This window comes from Electrophorus electricus, chromosome 18 (assembly GCF_013358815.1).
Source record: "Electrophorus electricus isolate fEleEle1 chromosome 18, fEleEle1.pri, whole genome shotgun sequence".
Lineage (NCBI taxonomy): Eukaryota > Metazoa > Chordata > Actinopteri > Gymnotiformes > Gymnotidae > Electrophorus > Electrophorus electricus.
The window spans coordinates 458339-477160 of record NC_049552.1 but is presented as its reverse complement, the minus strand read 5'-3'; the positions used below and the strand labels follow the sequence as shown (position 1 = coordinate 477160).

The 18822-nt window shown below is 49.6% G+C and overlaps 1 protein-coding gene across 4 annotated transcripts; it reads left to right on the top strand.

Annotated features, from left to right (window-relative positions):
• Positions 1–31: 31 nt before the first annotated feature.
• Positions 32–18772, top strand: kdm2ba (lysine (K)-specific demethylase 2Ba). Of its 4 annotated transcripts, XM_035536319.1 has the most exons (11): positions 32–123; positions 300–365; positions 10955–11215; positions 11464–11607; positions 11919–12005; positions 13164–13481; positions 13771–14744; positions 14932–15095; positions 16900–17061; positions 17156–17374; positions 17588–18772. In XM_035536319.1, exons 3-11 carry the CDS (start codon positions 10985–10987, stop codon positions 17767–17769), a joined length of 2481 nt encoding a protein of 826 aa, XP_035392212.1. In that variant the 5' UTR covers positions 32–123; positions 300–365; positions 10955–10984; the 3' UTR covers positions 17770–18772. The 4 variants fall into 4 exon arrangements, with proteins under 4 accessions (XP_035392212.1, XP_026851562.2, XP_026851563.2 ...); XM_026995761.2 differs by lacking the exons at positions 32–123; positions 300–365 and adding an exon at positions 2312–2574 and having other exon boundaries at positions 10958–11215; XM_026995762.2 differs by lacking the exons at positions 32–123; positions 300–365 and adding an exon at positions 2312–2574 and having other exon boundaries at positions 13173–13481.
• The last annotated feature ends 50 nt before the right edge of the window (positions 18773–18822 follow it).

Genomic DNA, 18822 nt, shown 5'->3' with positions numbered 1-18822 from the left:
CGAAACAGCCCTGAGTGTTGTTTAGTGCGCGTGCATGAGCTCTGGCAGTCCGGCGCGTGACCCAGGATAGTCACACGCGCGAGGAGTAAGTGTTTGTTCACGCAGACCCCGAGCCCGGTAGAGGTGAGTTAAGGCTGGACACAAAACGTCCGTCTCGCGCGTCAAGCTACCGTACAGTTCCCACGTTTGTTTTAGAGTCTCCCCAGTGGTCACGTTAAAGTCACGCGATTGTGATACGGAGCGGAAGCGGTGGTCCGCTCGCGCTTCTGACGGGTGCATTCATCTCCGCTGTTCTGCAGGACTTACTGTCGTGCGAGTCCCTTTATGGCTCTTGATGTGATAGAAGAGGAAGAAACCAGATTAAGGTGCGGCATACAGGCCAAAATAACACACACACACACACACACACACACACACAGCATTAATAATTTCTAACAGCAGTTAGAACAATAAGACAATCCAAACCCAGTATGTCTGCAGCTTTCCCGCATTAACTTTATAAAGCAGAAAGGGTCACCAGAGACACTGGACACAGCGAGTGTAGTAGATGCCCTAACTGTAGTGGACACGGTGTAGTCAGATGCCCTAACTGTAGTGGACACGGTGTAGTCAGATGCCCTAACTGTAGGGGACACGGTGTAGTCAGATGTCCTAACTGTAGTGGACACGGTGTAGTCAGATGTCCTAACTGTAGTGGACACGGTGTAGTCAGATGCCCTAACTGTAGTGGACACGGTGTAATCAGATGTCCTAACTGTAGTGGACATGGTGTAGTCAGATGCCCTAACTTTAGTGGACATGGTGTAGTCAGATGTCCTAACTGTAGGGGACACGGTGTAGTCAGATGCCCTAACTGTAGTGGACACGGTGTAGTCAGATGTCCTAACTGTAGGGGACACGGTGTAGTCAGATGCCCTAACTGTAGTGGACACGGTGTAGTCAGATGTCCTAACTGTAGGGGACACGGTGTAGTCAGATGTCCTAACTGTAGTGGACACGGTGTAGTCAGATGTCCTAACTGTAGTGGACACGGTGTAGTCAGATGTCCTAACTGTAGGGGACATGGTGTAGTCAGATGTCCTAAGTGCAAACACAGTATAAAATTTCATAAGCTTCATGTGCAACCACAGAAACACTCTGATCCATAACCTCGATTGCACATTCCTTTCAGTGTTTGATGTAATTTGGTGTGTGCTGAACGAACATGCCCAGTAGTGTGTGTGATGGGCATATATGTTTGGTTCAGTCAAACATATTGTTTCAGCTCTCCTTAAACTTATCTGATGCTTTTATCAAAACTTACAACTTACAATTTACAGTTCTGACTGAGCACAACTTGAATAATTGAGGGTTAAGGGTTTTGTTCAGGGGCCCAACAGTGAAAACCTGGCAGTGGTGGGACTTGAACTGGCAACCTTCTAATTACTAGACCAGTCCCTTCATGACTGAGACACCACTGCCTCCTTAAGCAGGCTTTGTGTCTGCAGATCTTATGATTGTGGTTATAGTGTTTAATCAACATGGATGCCCTGCTTTCACTCATCCATGTAGAAGAATTTGGTCTTTTCCTGTTCTAAGTGTTCATTTTTTTACCACAAACACTTATATATAATTTTATGACATTCAAATTTAGTATGTAAATAGGGGGGAAAATTGTCAGAGGTCTAATTTAAAAAAACAAAAGGTGACGTCCATTGAGACTAAGAAAGGCATATTAAATAAGACATGAAGTCTGTTGAATAGGTTGGAAACACTGCATTTAGAAGACAGCACTGAAGCTCTGTTATCCTGCTCTGTTGATAATGCCTGCAGTGAGACAGGCAGATAGGCTGGTAAATGTGACACATTCAGCTATTGTGATTTAAATGGCGGTGCATGCGTCGCTTCCCTGGCACTGGCCAGGGCTGCGAGCTCGGCTCACGCAACATGTCCTACATTCCCGGGAACGACGGGGTTGGAAGTTCAGGGCTGTTTAAATGATAGACGCAAACCTCCAGAGACGTGACGAGTTCTTCAGCTACACAAAATGACAACCAACCTCGCCATCACTTCCTGGGTTTAAGAATGAACAAACCAATCCAGACCCTTTCAGTTGCACACAGAGCACGCGTGCCTCTTGGGAAGAACTCTTGGCCGACCTGCTAATGTCAGGGTTCCTTTGTGGAGATGAGATGTTCCCTCCCCCTACGCCTGCCCTCCTCTTCTTCCCCTCTCCCCACCCACACCCACAATGCACAGCCTTTGTGAGGCAGCCTGAAACTGGATGCCAGCTAGCCTGTGATTGGCTGAGCTGAGGTCCCCTCTCTTTCCTGGTGAATATGCATGAGGTAGCAGGCTGGTGTGTGCTCAAACAGCTGCGTGTTTGGGAGAGAGAACACGAACCAGCGAGAGAAAGACACACGGAGAAGGTTAGAGGGAAAGAGATCGAAACAGCGCCAGTGAGCCAGTGCAGCTGTGTTTGGGTCTGCAGCCATGACGGGGTTGTGTTTGTGCGACTGGATATGAAACAGAACCACCATGGCCATGTCTCTGAGCGCAGACGATGAAGACTACGACTCCGACACAGCCGAACAGGTCAGCGCGCACACACACACACACACACACACACACACACACACACACACACACACACACACAATCTTTCTTTCTCTCTCTCACAAACACACACTCTTTCTCCCCGCCGTGTGCTCTGGGCTCGACTAACTAGTACTACACGACTGGGAGAAGCAGCTCTCTTGTTGTGGCTTTCTCTGTAGAAGGAGAGTATGTGATTGTAACTCAACCCTCTCCATGTTGTGTGTCCGTGGTGACTGTAGCCGTGGAGCTTAGAACGCTGTAGTTGTGGGGGCAGGCTGAAGCCTCTCTCTCTTTCTCTCCCTCCCTCCCTCCCTCCCTCCCTCCCTCCCTCCCTCCCTCTGTCCCTCTCCCTCCCCCTCTCTCGCTCTCTCTCCTCTGTGCTTACGCTTCCTCATTCTAGTCTCATGGTTGAGGTTTGACTTGCTGTTTGTCTCCTGTTATGGACCTGCTGCTAAATGTTGGATGACGTTCTTGGCTTTGTTTTGAGCGGAGCCGGAGGTGTTGAGGTTTCTGGTTCGGATGGTTCTGGTGATATACAGCACCACCACTGTCGTGGGCTCATGGCCGGACTAACGTCCAGTAGGCTGCAAGTGTCTAAACAGCTGGAGGTGTTTCTCTTCTGATCCATCGCTTTCAAAAATGACCTGAGAGAAAATAGAGCCTTGTGTGTGGTTTGTGGGTGTGTAGGTGTGAAAACAAGATTATCTGCCCTGATGTCCTGCTGCCCCTCACACCCACACTCACCCCCAGGCCGTCTTGGGCTTCCTGTCTGCTGATTTGATGTGCTGGCAGAAACAGTGCTGGGAACACGGCAGCAGAGGCCTTTAAACAGCGTGTACCGGTCACGCCTCATCACTGCTGAAGACCGGCAGCTCGGCAGAAACTCTGAAATGTTTTATTAACACTTGTGTAGTCAAGGACACGGTGTGTGTGCTCTCCACAGCCCTAGTCTGCTGCTTTCTATGCTCTAAGCACTATAATCCGAATTATTTTTATTTTAAATACATTTCTGATGCAAAAAATCTGAATTGCTGAATTGTTTATTCTCGTTGGTCATTTGATCTCCAGAGACGTCCTCTGTGTGCTGATGTCCTCCGTTCCACCTGACCACAGACCCTAACACTACATAAAGAGTCACACTAGTACTGTACACTCTGTAAACCCTGAAAGAGTCCCCACAGTCTTGCGCCACATGGGTCTGCTTGGCGGTCGTGTTTATGGTGGTTGTGGCCAACGCTGAACGTTTTGTGTAATTCTCTGTAGGTTGTGGTCTGTTTTGTTGCTTTTGGTGTGTCCTGTGAGACGTGTTCTGACGAAAGGACACCTCACACGGTGTCACTATCACTGATCCCAGAACAACTGTTGTTTAAGGCGGATGTCTCGCACGGTTTCACTAACAATGATCCAAGAACAGCTGCTGTCTAAGGAGGCCAGGAAGGCCAGCCAACCATACTGGCTCAGTCAGTGGTTTTATTCAGTGGCATTGTAAATATCACTGATCCCAGAACAGCTGTCGTGTTGTAAATATGGCCCAGAGTTGGAGAAGCGCAGGTCTGATGGAAGACGTCCAGGGGTTTTGAACAGTTATCAGTTGTTTCTCTAGTGCTGAAATGTTTCATCTTAAATAAATATCGATAAGAGTTTTGTGGAAAACAGATGTTTATTTTTTCTTCCAGCCTAACTAAAAAATTTTTAAATGATTGAAAGTTAAGGGAATCTGCTTACAAAATGGAGAGGTCTTAACCGGTACAAATGTGCAGTTTATAACATTTTTATGTAAAAGAGAATAAACAAACGTTCTTCAGAAGCAGGTTGGATGCCAGCAGTCATGGGACAGGAAGTGTTTTTATCTGAAACAGTCTTCTCACACCTGCATCAGAACACACTGGTATTTATGTCTGATATATTGATATGTGTTATGGGAAGCTCATTTTGTCCAGTACAGATGTGATCTGCCTGTGCTATGCTGCGCTATGCTGTAGACTGTGATCTGGCTGGGCTATTCTGTGCTGTATATACTGTGATCTGGCTCGGCTATTCTGTGCTGTATATACTGTGATCTGGCTGGGCTGCGCTATGATGTAGACACTGTGATCTGGCTGGGCTGTGCTGTGCTGTAGACACTGTGATCTGGCTGGGCTGTGCTGTATATACTGTGATCTGGCTGAGCTGTGCTGTGCTGTATATACTGTGATCTGGCTGGGCTGTGCTGTGCTGTATATACTGTGATCTGGCTGGGCTGTGCTGTGCTGTATATACTGTGATCTGGCTGGGCTGTGCTGTGCTGTATATACTGTGATCTGGCTGGGCTGTGCTGTGCTGTATATACTGTGATCTGGCTGGGCTGGGCTGTGCTGTGCTGTATATACTGTGATCTGGCTGGGCTGTGCTGTGCTGTATATACTGTGATCTGGCTGGGCTGTGCTGTGCTGTATATACTGTGATCTGGCTGGGCTGTGCTGTGCTGTAGACGATGCGATCTGGCTGGGCTGTGCTGTGCTGTAGACGATGCGATCTGGCTGGGCTGTGCTGTGCTGTGCTGTAGACGATGCGATCTGGCTGGGCTGTGCTGTGCTGTGCTGTAGACGCTGCGATCTGGCTGGGCTGTGCTGTGCTGTAGACGCTGCGATCTGGCTGGGCTGTGCTGTGCTGTAGACGCTGCGATCTGGCTGGGCTGTGCTGTGCTGTACGTACTGTGATCTGGCTGGGCTGCGCTGTGCTGTACGTACTGTGATCTGGCTGGGCTGCGCTGTGCTGTACGTACTGTGATCTGGCTGGGCTGCGCTGTGCTGTACGTACTGTGATCTGGCTGGGCTGCGCTGTGCTGTACGTACTGTGATCTGGCTGGGCTGCGCTGTGCTGTACGTACTGTGATCTGGCTGGGCTGCGCTGTGCTGTACGTACTGTGATCTGGCTGGGCTGCGCTGTGCTGTATGTACTGTGACCTGGCTGGGCTGCGCTGTGCTGTATGTACTGTGACCTGGCTGGGCTGCGCTATGCTGTATATACTGTGATCTGGCTGGGCTGCGCTGTGCTGTATATACTGTGATCTGGCTCTTCTTTGTGAAGGCAGATGTGCTGCTTAGTAGGGGGTAGGAAACAGTAGCAAAGCCTGAGGGGGTGGGGAGGCAATTCTGGGCCTCCCTCATGCCCCTGCCTGGGGCAACGGGGCAAATATCCATCGACTCTGCAGAGAGTCTTCCAGTATACGAGCCAGGCATGGCCCAGCTAACCACATGTTGTGTAATTGAGTGTTGGGATGAAGCGAACCGTTGCAGACGTGCACACACACCTTCATCAGCTACTGGCCGTGCGTGTGGGAACATGCGTTGTCCCTGACTGACTCCTCCTGACCCCGAGCCCTGACTCACTGACTTACAGTTGTAAACACAAACCAAACCACTACATACATTCACTCGTAACAGCACTCACAGTGACAGAGCATTGACTGACAATAATCACGTCAACTTCAGTGTGAATTCGTTAATCAGTAGGGCTGTTAATTTTGCTTTTTGAGTAGCTGAAAGGTCATCTATGAAAGACTGTGTGTTGTGTTGTGTTCTCTAAAGACCATAAGGATTCCTCTGACATGAGTGTACTGAGTGAGTTATGAGCAGTAATAGTCACATGGGTGTGTTTGATGCTTCTTGGCCTTGCGGATGAATTTGAAAGTCTTGGCTACAGTTACCTTGGACATGGGAACAGATATTGTGAAATTTGCGGTGCAGTTAGCATACCAACCAAAAGTGCAGACAGTGCAAGATCGCTGTATTACTGTATTACTGTATTACTGCATTCAACAGATAATCATATTTTTCCCAGATGCTAATTCCTGAATCCCTGAAACGGGCCTACTTGTAAAAAGGGTGCCATATCCGTGAATGTCCACATTCAGTGTTGAAACATAATATGAATAAATGAATGAATAAAATGGAATATGAAAATGGTATACATTAACTGTCCTTTAATAATAATAATAATAATAATAATAATAATAATAATAATAATACATTTTCATGTGCCGTTCTAGAAATACAGACACATTACCTATAGAGGGAGTGGAGGTATCATATAGCACACTACGCAACTCAAATATTTCCACAGAAATCCACTCAAAATGCTTTGTTTTAGAGACAGGGTTCTTTAGAAGTCCTGTACGCTTGTCTTTGTGCACGTGTGATATATTGTGCACATCCATCTGTGTGCATGGGCTGGAATAAATGTCGAATAGACTCAAAAGCAGGCATGCGAAAAACATCAAAAAAGCTCAGCAACGCCGTACGGATGGCAGCGTCCCGGGAAGCGCGAGACTGACCCCAAAGGTTTTATCAACCAGTCCAGCGTCCTTATTCTGGATCGGAGACACATGCAGCGAGCACGTTGAATCCAGCACGTGTCTCAAGAACATGGAGCAACGAAACTCCGTACGTCCGTCCCTCCACATGAAGAGATAAAACAACAGCGTCGGCTGCAAGACATCAGTTTGCTGAGGGTTTTGCTGAGTGCGCGGAGTCGGACGTCACACCAATCGCATGTGGAAGACATGATTGATTAAACACGGTAAACAAAACATGCGCATTGCCCGAAGGCGAGAGCTGCCTGGCCGAACACGTGAAGACAAGGCCCAGCTCATTTATTACCCCATTCTTGGAGGACACAGGTTCAGAGGGACATGTTAACGCGTGAGGTTTGCTAGGCTGATGGACAGACCTGCCGCTCCTCACGCCGTTATAGTACGGACTAGATGTACTGTGCCGACATGCTAAAGACGCAACACGTGTTTTCCTGGCCCATGGCACTCAGGATATGACCGTGCTTACAAATATTTATCTTTACTGCTAAATTACGGATTTTGGAGTTTCAGAATTGTCCGACTTAATTAACCAACTGTTCATGCAAATACTAATCTACACTGTTTCTTCCATTTTTAAATAAAAGACTCTGGGCCTGTCCGTTTGACTCAGCCTGTCTCTGCCAGCAGGTTGTCTCTGTATACATAGAGCGTCTTTGTGTCAGTATTATTAAGGAGTGTCTGTGTTAGTAATGGTTTCTCTGTGTTAGTAAGGGCGTATCTGTGTTTAGTAAGCGTTTTTATGTGTTAGGCATCTCTGTTAGTAAAGCATCTCTGTGCCAGTAAGGTGTCTCTGTATTAGTAAGACTGTGTTAGTTAGGGCTTTTCCGTGTTAGTAAGGGTTGCTTTGTGTTACTAAGGGCATCTCTGTTAGTAATGGGTCCCTGCATTAGTAAGTGTCTCTGTGCCAGTAGGGTGTCTGTATTAGTAAGGGTTTCTCTGTGTTCGTATGGGTTCCCTGTGTTAGTGTCTCTGTGCCAGTAGGGTGTCTCTGTATTAGTAAGGGCATCTCTGTGTTCATATGGGTTCCCTGCATTGGTGTCTCTGTGCCAGTAGGGGTTCAGTACCTCGTGTGCCTCTGACGCTGGCCAGCTGCTGAGTCTGTGCTTATTACTGCGCTGAGGTTGTAACACAGAGGCAGAGCTGCGGTGTTGGGTTACCGTCCCCGGAGACGAGAGCACGGCCGCGAGGGGAGGAGGTGTGGAGTGTCCTGGAGTGTCCTGCCGTGTCCTCCAGGGTGCTGGAGTTCTCTGTGTAGGCTGCTGACATGTCTCGTAATATTTCTCAGCTGGGAGTCGTTGATATTAATCTGAGCACAGAGACCAAATATTTTTTAGATGTTGAGTGTATGTGCACATCTGTATCTGGTTGGACCAAAGTCCTCACAAACAAAAGAATCTAAATAATAAAAAAAAAAGGTTGTAAAAAAGATGTGGTGCATGTTTGGAACAAATGTCTGTATGGATCACGGGCTTTGAGGAACCCGTTTAACTTCAGATTTTATTCTGCATGTTTTTTTGTGTGTAAAATGTGGCCTGAATTGTGTGGAGGAGGAGGAGGGTTCGGTCCGAGCTCCAATGTCCGCCTTCGTTGCTTCTGAAGTGTGTAGACTTTCCTCGTATCTCAGAAATAGCCTCTGACCTGCTGGACACCAGACAATTTCTAGATCACACATTCGTGAACATGCTACACTAAATGTGCCATAATGTTGTTTATTATCGGCGTTCAGGGTTCCTGGGTTTGCCCCCCAAACACTCAGTACTGGGTGACCACACCCCCTCCCCCCACACACTCAGTACTGGGTGACCACACCCCCTCCCCCCAAACACTCAGTACTGGGTGACCACACCCCCCTCCCCCCAAACACTCAGTACTGGGTGACCACAACCCCCACCCCCCAAACACTCAGTACTGGGTAACTACACCCCCCTCCCCCCAAACACTCAGTACTGGGTAACCATACCCCCCACCCCCCAAACACTCAGTACTGGGTGACCACAACCCCCACCCCCTCCCCCCAGACACTCAGTACTGGGTGACCACACACAACTATAATTGGCAACATCACCAGTAGTCATGGAGGCCTGTACCAGGAGGAAGTGGAACTTTTCAGTGGTGCACTGCCAACAATGTCTCCCTCAGTGTCAGCAAAACCACGGAGGGTGAGCAGAGTGCACACACCACTGTGGATGGAGAGGACAATGGTGGAAAAGGTGACAGCTTTGACCAACAACACCCCAACCAGAACAGCACAGCTGCTGCTAAACACAAGGCTCTGCAGAGGGTGGTGAACACTGCCCAGAACACCACTGCAGCTGGTTCCCCACTCATTCAAGACGTCTATAACAAGAGACGCCAAAGGAAACCCAGGAACACCTGACCCCACACTAGCCACTGCCTGCTCCAACCCCGACCATCCAGAAAGATACCAGGACATCCGGGTCAGAACCACCAGGTTCACCAGCAATTTCTACCGACACACTGTTTAACTGATTACACCAATCACAGCGAGAACATCAGCGTGAGCTCCACTGACCCTCCCCCACCTAGCACATACCTGTTACCCCCGAACCCCCGAACACCCAACACACTTTACCCGTTACCCCCAAACCACCACCTCACTTTAGGCGATACCCCCAAACACCCACCATGCTTTACCTGTAATACCATTACATCACTCCTAAACGTCAGCCATACACACACTCCTCCTTTCTGCTCTTGTCGACTTTTTTCTTTTCCATTTTTTTTATGTCCTACACATAATTTCATTTACACTGCCAATCGCCTGGACTGGTGTGTTGCCATGGCAACCCTCTGTGCTGAAGGACTGACTCCTCCTCCTCTCACTGGTGTTCTGTGTTACAGTGTGACAACAGAACTGGAGAATGCTGTTGGGTGGAGGAGGATGACGATGACAATGATGATGAAGAATCTGTGCATGGTGTGTGTGTGTGTGTGACCTGAGCTTATGCGATGATGTCTATATTACTTTACCCATTACGACCCACTGTGGAGCCCCAGTGATGTGAAACCAGGACGTTACTGCTGTGATGTCTGTATTCACTGTGATGACTGCTGATGACCATGAATGCGTGTGTGCAGACCAGGTTTTAGCAGACGTAGAATGTCCATGTGTACTTATGTGGCTGATACGCCAGAGCCCAGACAAACCCGTAGAGTAGATCACAGGAAGTGAGAGCCCTGCACCCTCAGACGGTGCACACGAGAGAGGAGCTGTCCCACAGATATGTGGCTAAAGGTCAGGAACGTGCCCCGGAGTGGCAGTGCCAGCAGCAGGGTACCCACAGTGGCCCAGTTCCACCAGTGACTGTGCTCCACTGGTAACTGAGGCACACATGATATGACGGCATGGCTTCCAGTACAGGCTCGTGTGCCCATTAATGCAGTAAATACAGCAGTTCAGCTAGAATGTGCAGATGTGCAGATATCAGCTGATCTGCTGAAACCACACAGCAGATGTGAACAGAGGCAGGTGGACCCTTACTCCAGCTGTACTGGGGCTCGTGTGGTGAGGGGTGGGCCCATGTCGAGGGGTTATGTGGGCGCTCGTGGGGGTTGTGTTAACATGGTGTGGGCTTCCTTCGTTGTTCTACACTGGGTCAGTAACTCCTGGCTTTTTATACTCAGACTTTTACTCTCTAGATTTGTGTTTTTGTTCCATAAAGCTGCTGACTTGGGCTGTGTGTGTGTGTGTGTGTGTGTGTGTGTGTGTGTGTGTGTGTGGTGCAGCTGTGGGCCAGACTGTGCTGTACAGGCCCGGTTGGTTCTGGGCCCAGCCCAGCACTGACGCTACTGCACAAATATGTTCGAGAGAAGAGAAAAGACGCTTGTAGTGTTGTTTTGTTTTCCTGTTCAGTCCTTCAGCTTGTGGCTTCAGAGAAACACGAACAAGAGTGTGGAAATGTTTGTACTGAAAACGTGAATGAACACACTCTCACACACACGCACACTCTCACACACACGCACACTCCGTGTGTGTGTCTCTCTCTCTCTCTCTGCCCATAGCAGCGGCCAGCCAATCGGCCCAAACCCAAAATGGCTGCCACAGCAACGGCATCCATGGCAACCACATCGTCCACAGCAACCGCCGTCAAGCTCCCGTCTAACCGGAGTTCTTCGGGGGCGCGGCGCAGGCGGACACGGTGCAGGAAGTGTGAGGCTTGCGTGCGTACAGAGTGTGGAGAGTGTCACTTCTGTAAGGACATGAAGAAGTTCGGAGGGCCAGGACGCATGAAACAGTCCTGTATTATGAGGCAGTGTATCGCTGTAAGAACACACACACACACACACACACACAATAATACACACACACACAATAATACACACACACACACACACACGCACACAATAATACACACACACACACACACACACACAATAATACACACTCACTGTTTTATCCATACAGGACCAACAACTGTCTCTGAATGTCCCTAGAATTCAGGTAATTTTACTAAAAGACTTAAAGAACTTGTCCATGGATGTGTTTGACGTGTGTGTGTGTGCTTCTGTAGCCCGTTCTGCCCCACACAGCGGTGTGTGTGGTGTGTGGTGAGGCTGGTAAAGAGGACACACTCGATGACGATGAGGAGAAGTTTAACGCAATGCTAATGGAGTGCTCCATCTGCAATGAGATTGTTCACCCAAACTGCCTCAAGGTCAGAAAACACACCTTTTTGCCCTCTAACCTCTGACCTCTCACCTCTGAACCAAATATTCTAATTGTCCACATACACATGTGCACACAGATGTGTATATACACACACACACACGGGCAGTTGGAGGTTCCCTCTGTATTGGTTCCCCTTCCTCCTTCGCAGGCTGTGGTGCTGGTGGACGTTCACACTGAAGAAAAGAGCATATCCACACAGACAGCAGAATGACATAGAAACGCTCTGCTGTGTCTGTTGTTTCCACCTGTCTCACTGTCTCACCTGTCTGTCTCTGCCTTTCTGTCTCTGTCCCCCAGGTGAAGGACGCAGCTGGAGTCGTGAACGATGAACTGCCCAACTGCTGGGAATGTCCCAAATGTAACTACGCTGGGAAGACAGGAAAAGTGAGTTTCAGACGAACGTGTGCTGGAGTCTGCGTGTGCATGCGTGCGCGTGTGCATGCGTGTGCTGGAGTGTGTGTGTGTGCGTGCGTGCATGTGCATGCGTGCGCGTGTGTGTGTGTGTGTGTGTGTGTGTGTGTGTGTGTGTGTGTGTGTGTGTGCTGGAGTGTGTGTGCTGGCGTCTGCATGCGGCACTCCCAGCTGAACCAACACTTCCTGTAAACATTTAAACACCAGTGTTGCACCAGTTTAGTGTTTCACGATTCTACCATTAATGAGCTGAGCCAGGTGTGGGCAGAGCTACACGAAAGCTGGGTGTTTGTAACAGACACCGCCGTACTGGGTGTTTGTAACAGACACCGCCGTACTGGGTGTTTGTAACAGACACCGCCGTACTGGGTGTTTGTAACAGACACCGCCGTACTGGGTGTTTGTAACAGACACCGCCGTACTGGGTGTTTGTAACAGACACCGCCGTACTGGGTGTTTGTAACAGACACCGCCGTACTGGGTGTTTGTAGACTATGTAGGCTGTACTTTTGTTTTTGGTTTAAGTGACTCTTACCTACTCTGCGTGTTTCTGTGGTTTAAAGTTAGGACTGCCTATTCCAGGTTCAGTGTGAGAAGTGTCTAAAAACAGAGCAGTGTTCTTCCTCTTACTCTCACAGGAACAGTAAAAACATCTCAAATCCGGGAGAGTAAAAACACACACACAATGACTCACACACACACAATGACTCATATTGTCTCAAATGATTAACCCTAAATTACACATTGATGGTGGTCTTTGAAACCTTTAGTCTCTTAACAGTGCAGAGAAGCTGGGATGTAACCTAACCCTCCGCCCTAACCCTGCATGGCTCACAGGTCTCTGCGCTGATGCACCTGTGCGTGACTCATGGAGGCTGTTGTAGTGAGCTGTTAGTCGCAGGGGATGTTTCACTAAACTGTGCAGCACAGGGGAGCTGCTGGAACAGGACTAGGAAGTGCAAACACCTTACAGCTGAGCGAAGTTTTGCTGGATCCTTATCTAAAAAGTCACCTGAGTAGTATGACTTAAGTCATGCCATAAATTAGATTTCTCCTGATAAACGTGAGTGTCATAAGGTCTAAGGGGGTCATAAGGTATAAAGTCTTGTCTCTCTTTTTGCCGCCCTCTTGGCCTGTAAGCAAAAACGTGGTCCAGGGTTTAAATACGCCTCCAACCTGCCGGGTTCCCTGCTGAGGGAGCAGAGGGGAGGGCGTGATGGGCGGGATGAGGCGGAACAAGCCGCCATCGCCGCGGCTACAGCCCGGAGGAAAAGCGAGAGGGACGACGCCCCCAGACCGTCCCCAGAGGAGCCCGTGGCACGCCTCCCCCCACTGCTTACACCCAGGGACCTGCCCCGACCACGCCCCGACGTGCCCAACTTCCTCAGGAAGAAGAAAAAACTGTTTGATGATGATGAAGAGGAAGACGAGGCTAGTGCTAAAAAGAAGGTAAATCTCAAATTCTACTCACATAGGCAGGGGTAGCTCAGTGGTGAAGGTACTTGACTTGTAATCAGAAGGTTGCTGGTTCAAGTCCCACCACTGCCAGGTTGCCACTGTTGGGCCCCTGAGCAAGACCCTTAACCCTCAAGTTGTACTCAGTCAAAATTGTAAGTTGCTTTGGATAAAAGTGTCAGCTAAATGTAAGTCATGTAGTGATTTTTTTCAAATGTGAACTACTACAAACTGTACTGGTGTGTAATTGGCAGTGTTATTAATATGTCATGTTCTGTCTCAGCTCAAGAGGCCTTGGAGGTCTGAGGAACCTTTAATTGCCCCAATGAAGATGGAGGAGGAGGAGCTGGAGGAGGAGCAAGAGGAGGAGACTAAACTCTCGCCCCGCCTCCTCGCCAAAAAGGAGGAGGAGACTAAACTCTCGCCCCGCCTCCTCACCAAAAAGGAGGAGGAATCTAAACTCTCGCCCCGCCTCCTCACCAAAAAGGAGCTGAGCTCTATCCGAAAACAGGAAGAGCATGAACAAGAGAAAGATGAGGATGAGGAGGAGGAGGAGGAAGAGGGCGGCCTGCCTGTGCCGGCGTGCAGCCCCATGCAGAAGAGCCTGCCACTGTGTGTGGAGAGCGACACGTCACAGTGCAGCTCCCCAAGGGCAGGGCCGAGCAGCGAGGGCAGCGAGGGTCAGGAGCGCGTACCCCGGGCGCGCGTGCGCAGGCCCCGTCGCCGGGCGCCCAGACGCCAGCTCGGCGCTGAGCTCAGCAAACATCTGAACTTGGAGATCCGCCGGACCGAGCTCTCACTGGCCAACGAGAACCAGCAGCCGCTTCAGAGCGAGCCAGAGGACAGCGAGAACGAGGAGCCCAAGAGAAGCTTCCGGAATGGGGCAGCGGGGGGCGGAGCCGGGCCCGGGCCGGAGGTGGGCGGGGTCGGTGGCGAGAGGCCGCACCTTCGTGCACGTGAGATGAACGGCACGGCCTGGGAGCTCCGGCACTTCTACCCCTCCCACATCACCCCGCTGGGTTTGAACCGCAGCTCACCCACCCTGCGCCCGCCCCCGACACGCTCACCGCCAAAGTGTGTGCAGATGGAGCGGCACGTGATCCGGCCCCCGCCCATCTGCCCACCACCTGATAGGCTGCCACTGGCTGATGGGCGGAGCCACGTGGCTCAGCGGGAGCTCTGGTTGGCTATCTTCAGTTACCTGAGCCACCGTGAGCTGTGCGTGTGCATGCGTGTGTGCCGGACCTGGAACCGCTGGTGAGATACTGCTCTGCCCTCTCTACAGCTCTACAGCTCTTTGTAGATGATTAATGATTATTAATGTTTAACCTCACTGTTCACACTCATAATGTCTTTAAATTGAATTGCTCAATTGTCATAAACTGAAATATTCATTATTAATCACTGTCCACTAATAACTGTGTGTGCGCGTTTGCGCGTGCAGGTGCTGTGATAAGCGTCTGTGGACCCGGGTGGATCTAAGCCGCTGTAAGTCCATCACTCCCTTGATGCTGAGTGGTGTCATACGCAGACAACCAGTCACACTGGACCTCAGCTGGACCAACATCTCCAAAAAACAACTCAGCTGGCTACTGAACCGACTGCCAGGTGTGTGTGTGTGTGTGTGGGGGGGGGGGGGGTTGAGAGTGTATTGTTTTTCAGTATCTGATCCTGTTCTCTCTGTGTGCTTGCGCGCGTGTGTGTGTGTGTGCGTGCGTGCACGCGTGTATACATATGTATATATGTGTGTATACATATGCGTGTTTATGTATACGTGTGTGTGCGCACGTGTATACATATGCGTGTGTGTGCGTGTATACGTGTGTACGTGTGCGTGTATACATATGCGTGTTTATGTATACGTGTGTGTGCGCGCATGTATACATATGCGTGTGTGTGCGTGTATACGTGTGTGTATACGTGCGTATACGTGTGTGTGCGTGTATACGTGTGTGTGTACGTGTGTGTGCGCGCATGTATACATATGCGTGTGTGTGCGTGTATACGTGTGTACGTGTGCGTGTATACATATGCGTGTTTATGTATACGTGTGTGTGCGCGCGTGTATACATATGCGTGTGTGTGCGTGTATACGTGTGTGTGTACGTGTGTGTGCGCGCATGTATACATATGCGTGTGTGTGCGTGTATACGTGTGTGTATACGTGCGTATACGTGTGTGTGTGTGCGTGTATACGTGTGTGTGTACGTGTGTGTGCGCATGTATACATATGCGTGTGTGTGCGTGTATACGTGTGTGCGTGTATACATATGCGTGTTTATGTATACGTGTGTGTGCGCGCGTGTATACATATGCGTGTGTGTGCGTGTATACGTGTGTGCGTGTATACATATGCGTGTTTATGTATACGTGTGTGTGCGCGCGTGTATACATATGCGTGTGTGTGCGTGTATACGTGTGTGCGTGTATACATATGCGTGTTTATGTATACGTGTGTGTGCGCGCATGTATACATATGCGTGTGTGTGCGTGTATACGTGTGTGTATACGTGCGTATACGTGTGTGTGCGTGTATACGTGTGTGTGTACGTGTGTGTGCGCGCATGTATACATATGCGTGTGTGTGCGTGTATACGTGTGTACGTGTGCGTGTATACATATGCGTGTTTATGTATACGTGTGTGTGCGCGCGTGTATACATATGCGTGTGTGTGCGTGTATACGTGTGTGTGTACGTGTGTGTGCGCGCATGTATACATATGCGTGTGTGTGCGTGTATACGTGTGTGTATACGTGCGTATACGTGTGTGTGTGCGTGTATACGTGTGTGTGTACGTGTGTGTGCGCATGTATACATATGCGTGTGTGTGCGTGTATACATGTGTACGTGTGCGTGTATACATATGCGTGTTTATGTATACGTGTGTGTGCGCGCGTGTATACATATGCGTGTGTGTGCGTGTGTACGTGTGCGTGTATACATATGCGTGTTTATGTATACGTGTGTGTGTGCGCGCGTGTATACATATGCGTGTGTGTGCGTGTATACGTGTGTACGTGTGCGTCTATACGTGTGTACGTGTGCGTGTATACATATGCATGTGTGTGCGTGTATACGTGTGTGTGCGCGCGTGTATACATATGCGTGTGTGTGCGTGTATGCGTGTGTGTGCGTGTATACGTGTGTGTGCGCGCGTGTATACATATGCGTGTGTGTGCGTGTGTGTGCGTGTATACGTGTGTACGTGTGCGTGTATACATATGCGTGTGTGTGCGTGTATGCGTGTGTGTGCGTGTACATACGTGTGTGTGCGTGTATACGTGTGTGTGCGCGCGTGTATACATATGCGTGTGTGTGCGTGTATACGTGTGTACGTGTGCGTGTATACATATGCGTGTGTGTGCGTGTATGCGTGTGTGTGCGTGTACATACGTGTGCGTGCACGCTCAGGTCTGCGGGTGCTGCTCCTCTCTGGATGCTCCTGGGTAGCTGTGTCAGCTCTGTGCACCTCCACCTGCCCCCTCCTCCGCACGCTGGACCTGCAGTGGGTGGAGGGTCTCAAAGACCCCCAGATCAGGGACCTACTGTCGCCCCCTACAGACAATAGGCCAGGTAACACACACACACACACACACACACACGCGTGCACACACACACACCCCAGTGCCTCTTTCACCACAGCTGGGTGCTGTGTGTCCTCCTGCAGGTCAGATAGACACGCGCAGTAAGCTGCGGAACGTCCTGGATCTGTGTCTGGCGGGGCTGGACGTGACGGACGGGTCTCTGCGCCTCATCATTAAGAACATGCCCCTGTTAGCACGACTCAACCTCAGTTACTGCAACCACGTCAACGACCAGTCCGTCAACTTGCTGACCGCCGCAGGGACCACCACCCGCGACTCGCTCACACACATCAACCTGTCGGGTAACCTCACACACACCTCACACACAGCAGCCTGTCAGGTAACCTCACACTCACACACTCCAGATGATACACTGGGATCCTCACAGCTTATATTCACACCAGTAATTCATTCTTGTCTTATTTTCTTGAACGAACTACACTTCACACAGTTCTTGCAGTATTGTTGTGAATTCTGAATGCTGACGTCAGCGTTGGGCATGTCCTGCGTGTCAGTGTGTAACAGGGTGACGGATCAGTCTCTGAGCTACTTCAAACGCTGTGCCAACATCTGCTGTATAGACCTGCGCTACTGTAAGCAGGTGAGCCAGCAGGCGTGTGAGCGCTTCATCGCAGAGATGTCCGTCAGCGTCTCGTTTGGCCTGCGGGAAGACAAGCTGCTACAAAAACTGTGCTAGCCATCACACCACGCAAGCACACACACACGCACACCCACTGATGCAACACACACTGATGCAGTCTGTCACGAGATGGGACATTGAGAGGGATTCTGGGAGAGAGGCTCTCTTGCAGGGCTGTGCCTTTCAGCTCAGTGAGATCTCCTCGTCTGGCCCAGTGGACTGAGAGGACAGACTGATGGACAGTACTGTCCTGATGGAGATTTTCTGTGAAAAGGTGCCGTGACACTGTCTGTAGAATGAACACACACACAAACACACACACACAAAGCACATTCTTGTGTTCCTACCCAAACAAAATCTTAAAAAAAAAAAAAAAAAAGACTGTACAAATAATGTAAAACTCAGAACTATGTTCCTTCTCCTCAGTACTGCATACATCTGTTATTTGGTGGGATTTTTCTTTTTATATACTGTTTTTTTAATCTTTGTTGTCTGAAAGTGTTTCTCTCAGTATTGACTTCATCATTCTGCATTTTCATTCTCCACATTTTTGCCTGTTCCTCGCTGGTGTTGACCTCTGACCCGGGGCCCAGAGAGCGTTTTTTAACGGGTGCCATATTCCCTGCGTTCTTCCCTGAGCACTCGGGGCGCTGGTGTCCACCCTGCCCTGAGGATACAGAACTCTTCTGAGCTGAACGCAGTCTGTCGTGAAGAAGGATTATATTTAGATGGAATTCTATCCCTAGAACAAGAAAAAATCTTATTTATGAATAGCCGAATTCCTGAGTTAATTAGCTAGTTCTTTAATGTTTTTGTAAGGTGCCCGTCAGAAAGACGCAGTCCCTCTGCTACTTCCTCACCAGTTACACAGTGTTTGTGTTCATGAAGTTATCAGGACTGGGACTCATTCGGCCCACAGATGGCTGGGTTTGGGCTGTCTCAGGGTTGGCCAGGGCGGGAGAACAGAGATCCCATGTGGTCCAAAGTGTTTGCCAACTCTAACACTTTATGTAAATTTGGCTATTTATATTTGTATGTAATAAAAAACAGAAAATCCTCAGAGTGGTTTGTGTCATCTGTTCAGTGTGAAGAGAAATTGGTACTAGAACA

Excerpts from the sequence above, each read along its gene's own strand:
- kdm2ba (XM_026995760.2), top strand. The coding sequence starts at position 2,518 with ATGGCCATGTCTCTGAGCGCAGACGATGAAGACTACGACTCCGACACA. Across the intron at positions 14,745-14,931 it reads TGCCGGACCTGGAACCGCTG|GTGCTGTGATAAGCGTCTGT; the intron begins GTGAGATACTGC and ends TTGCGCGTGCAG. Across the intron at positions 17,062-17,155 it reads CCCTACAGACAATAGGCCAG|GTCAGATAGACACGCGCAGT; the intron begins GTAACACACACA and ends GTCCTCCTGCAG.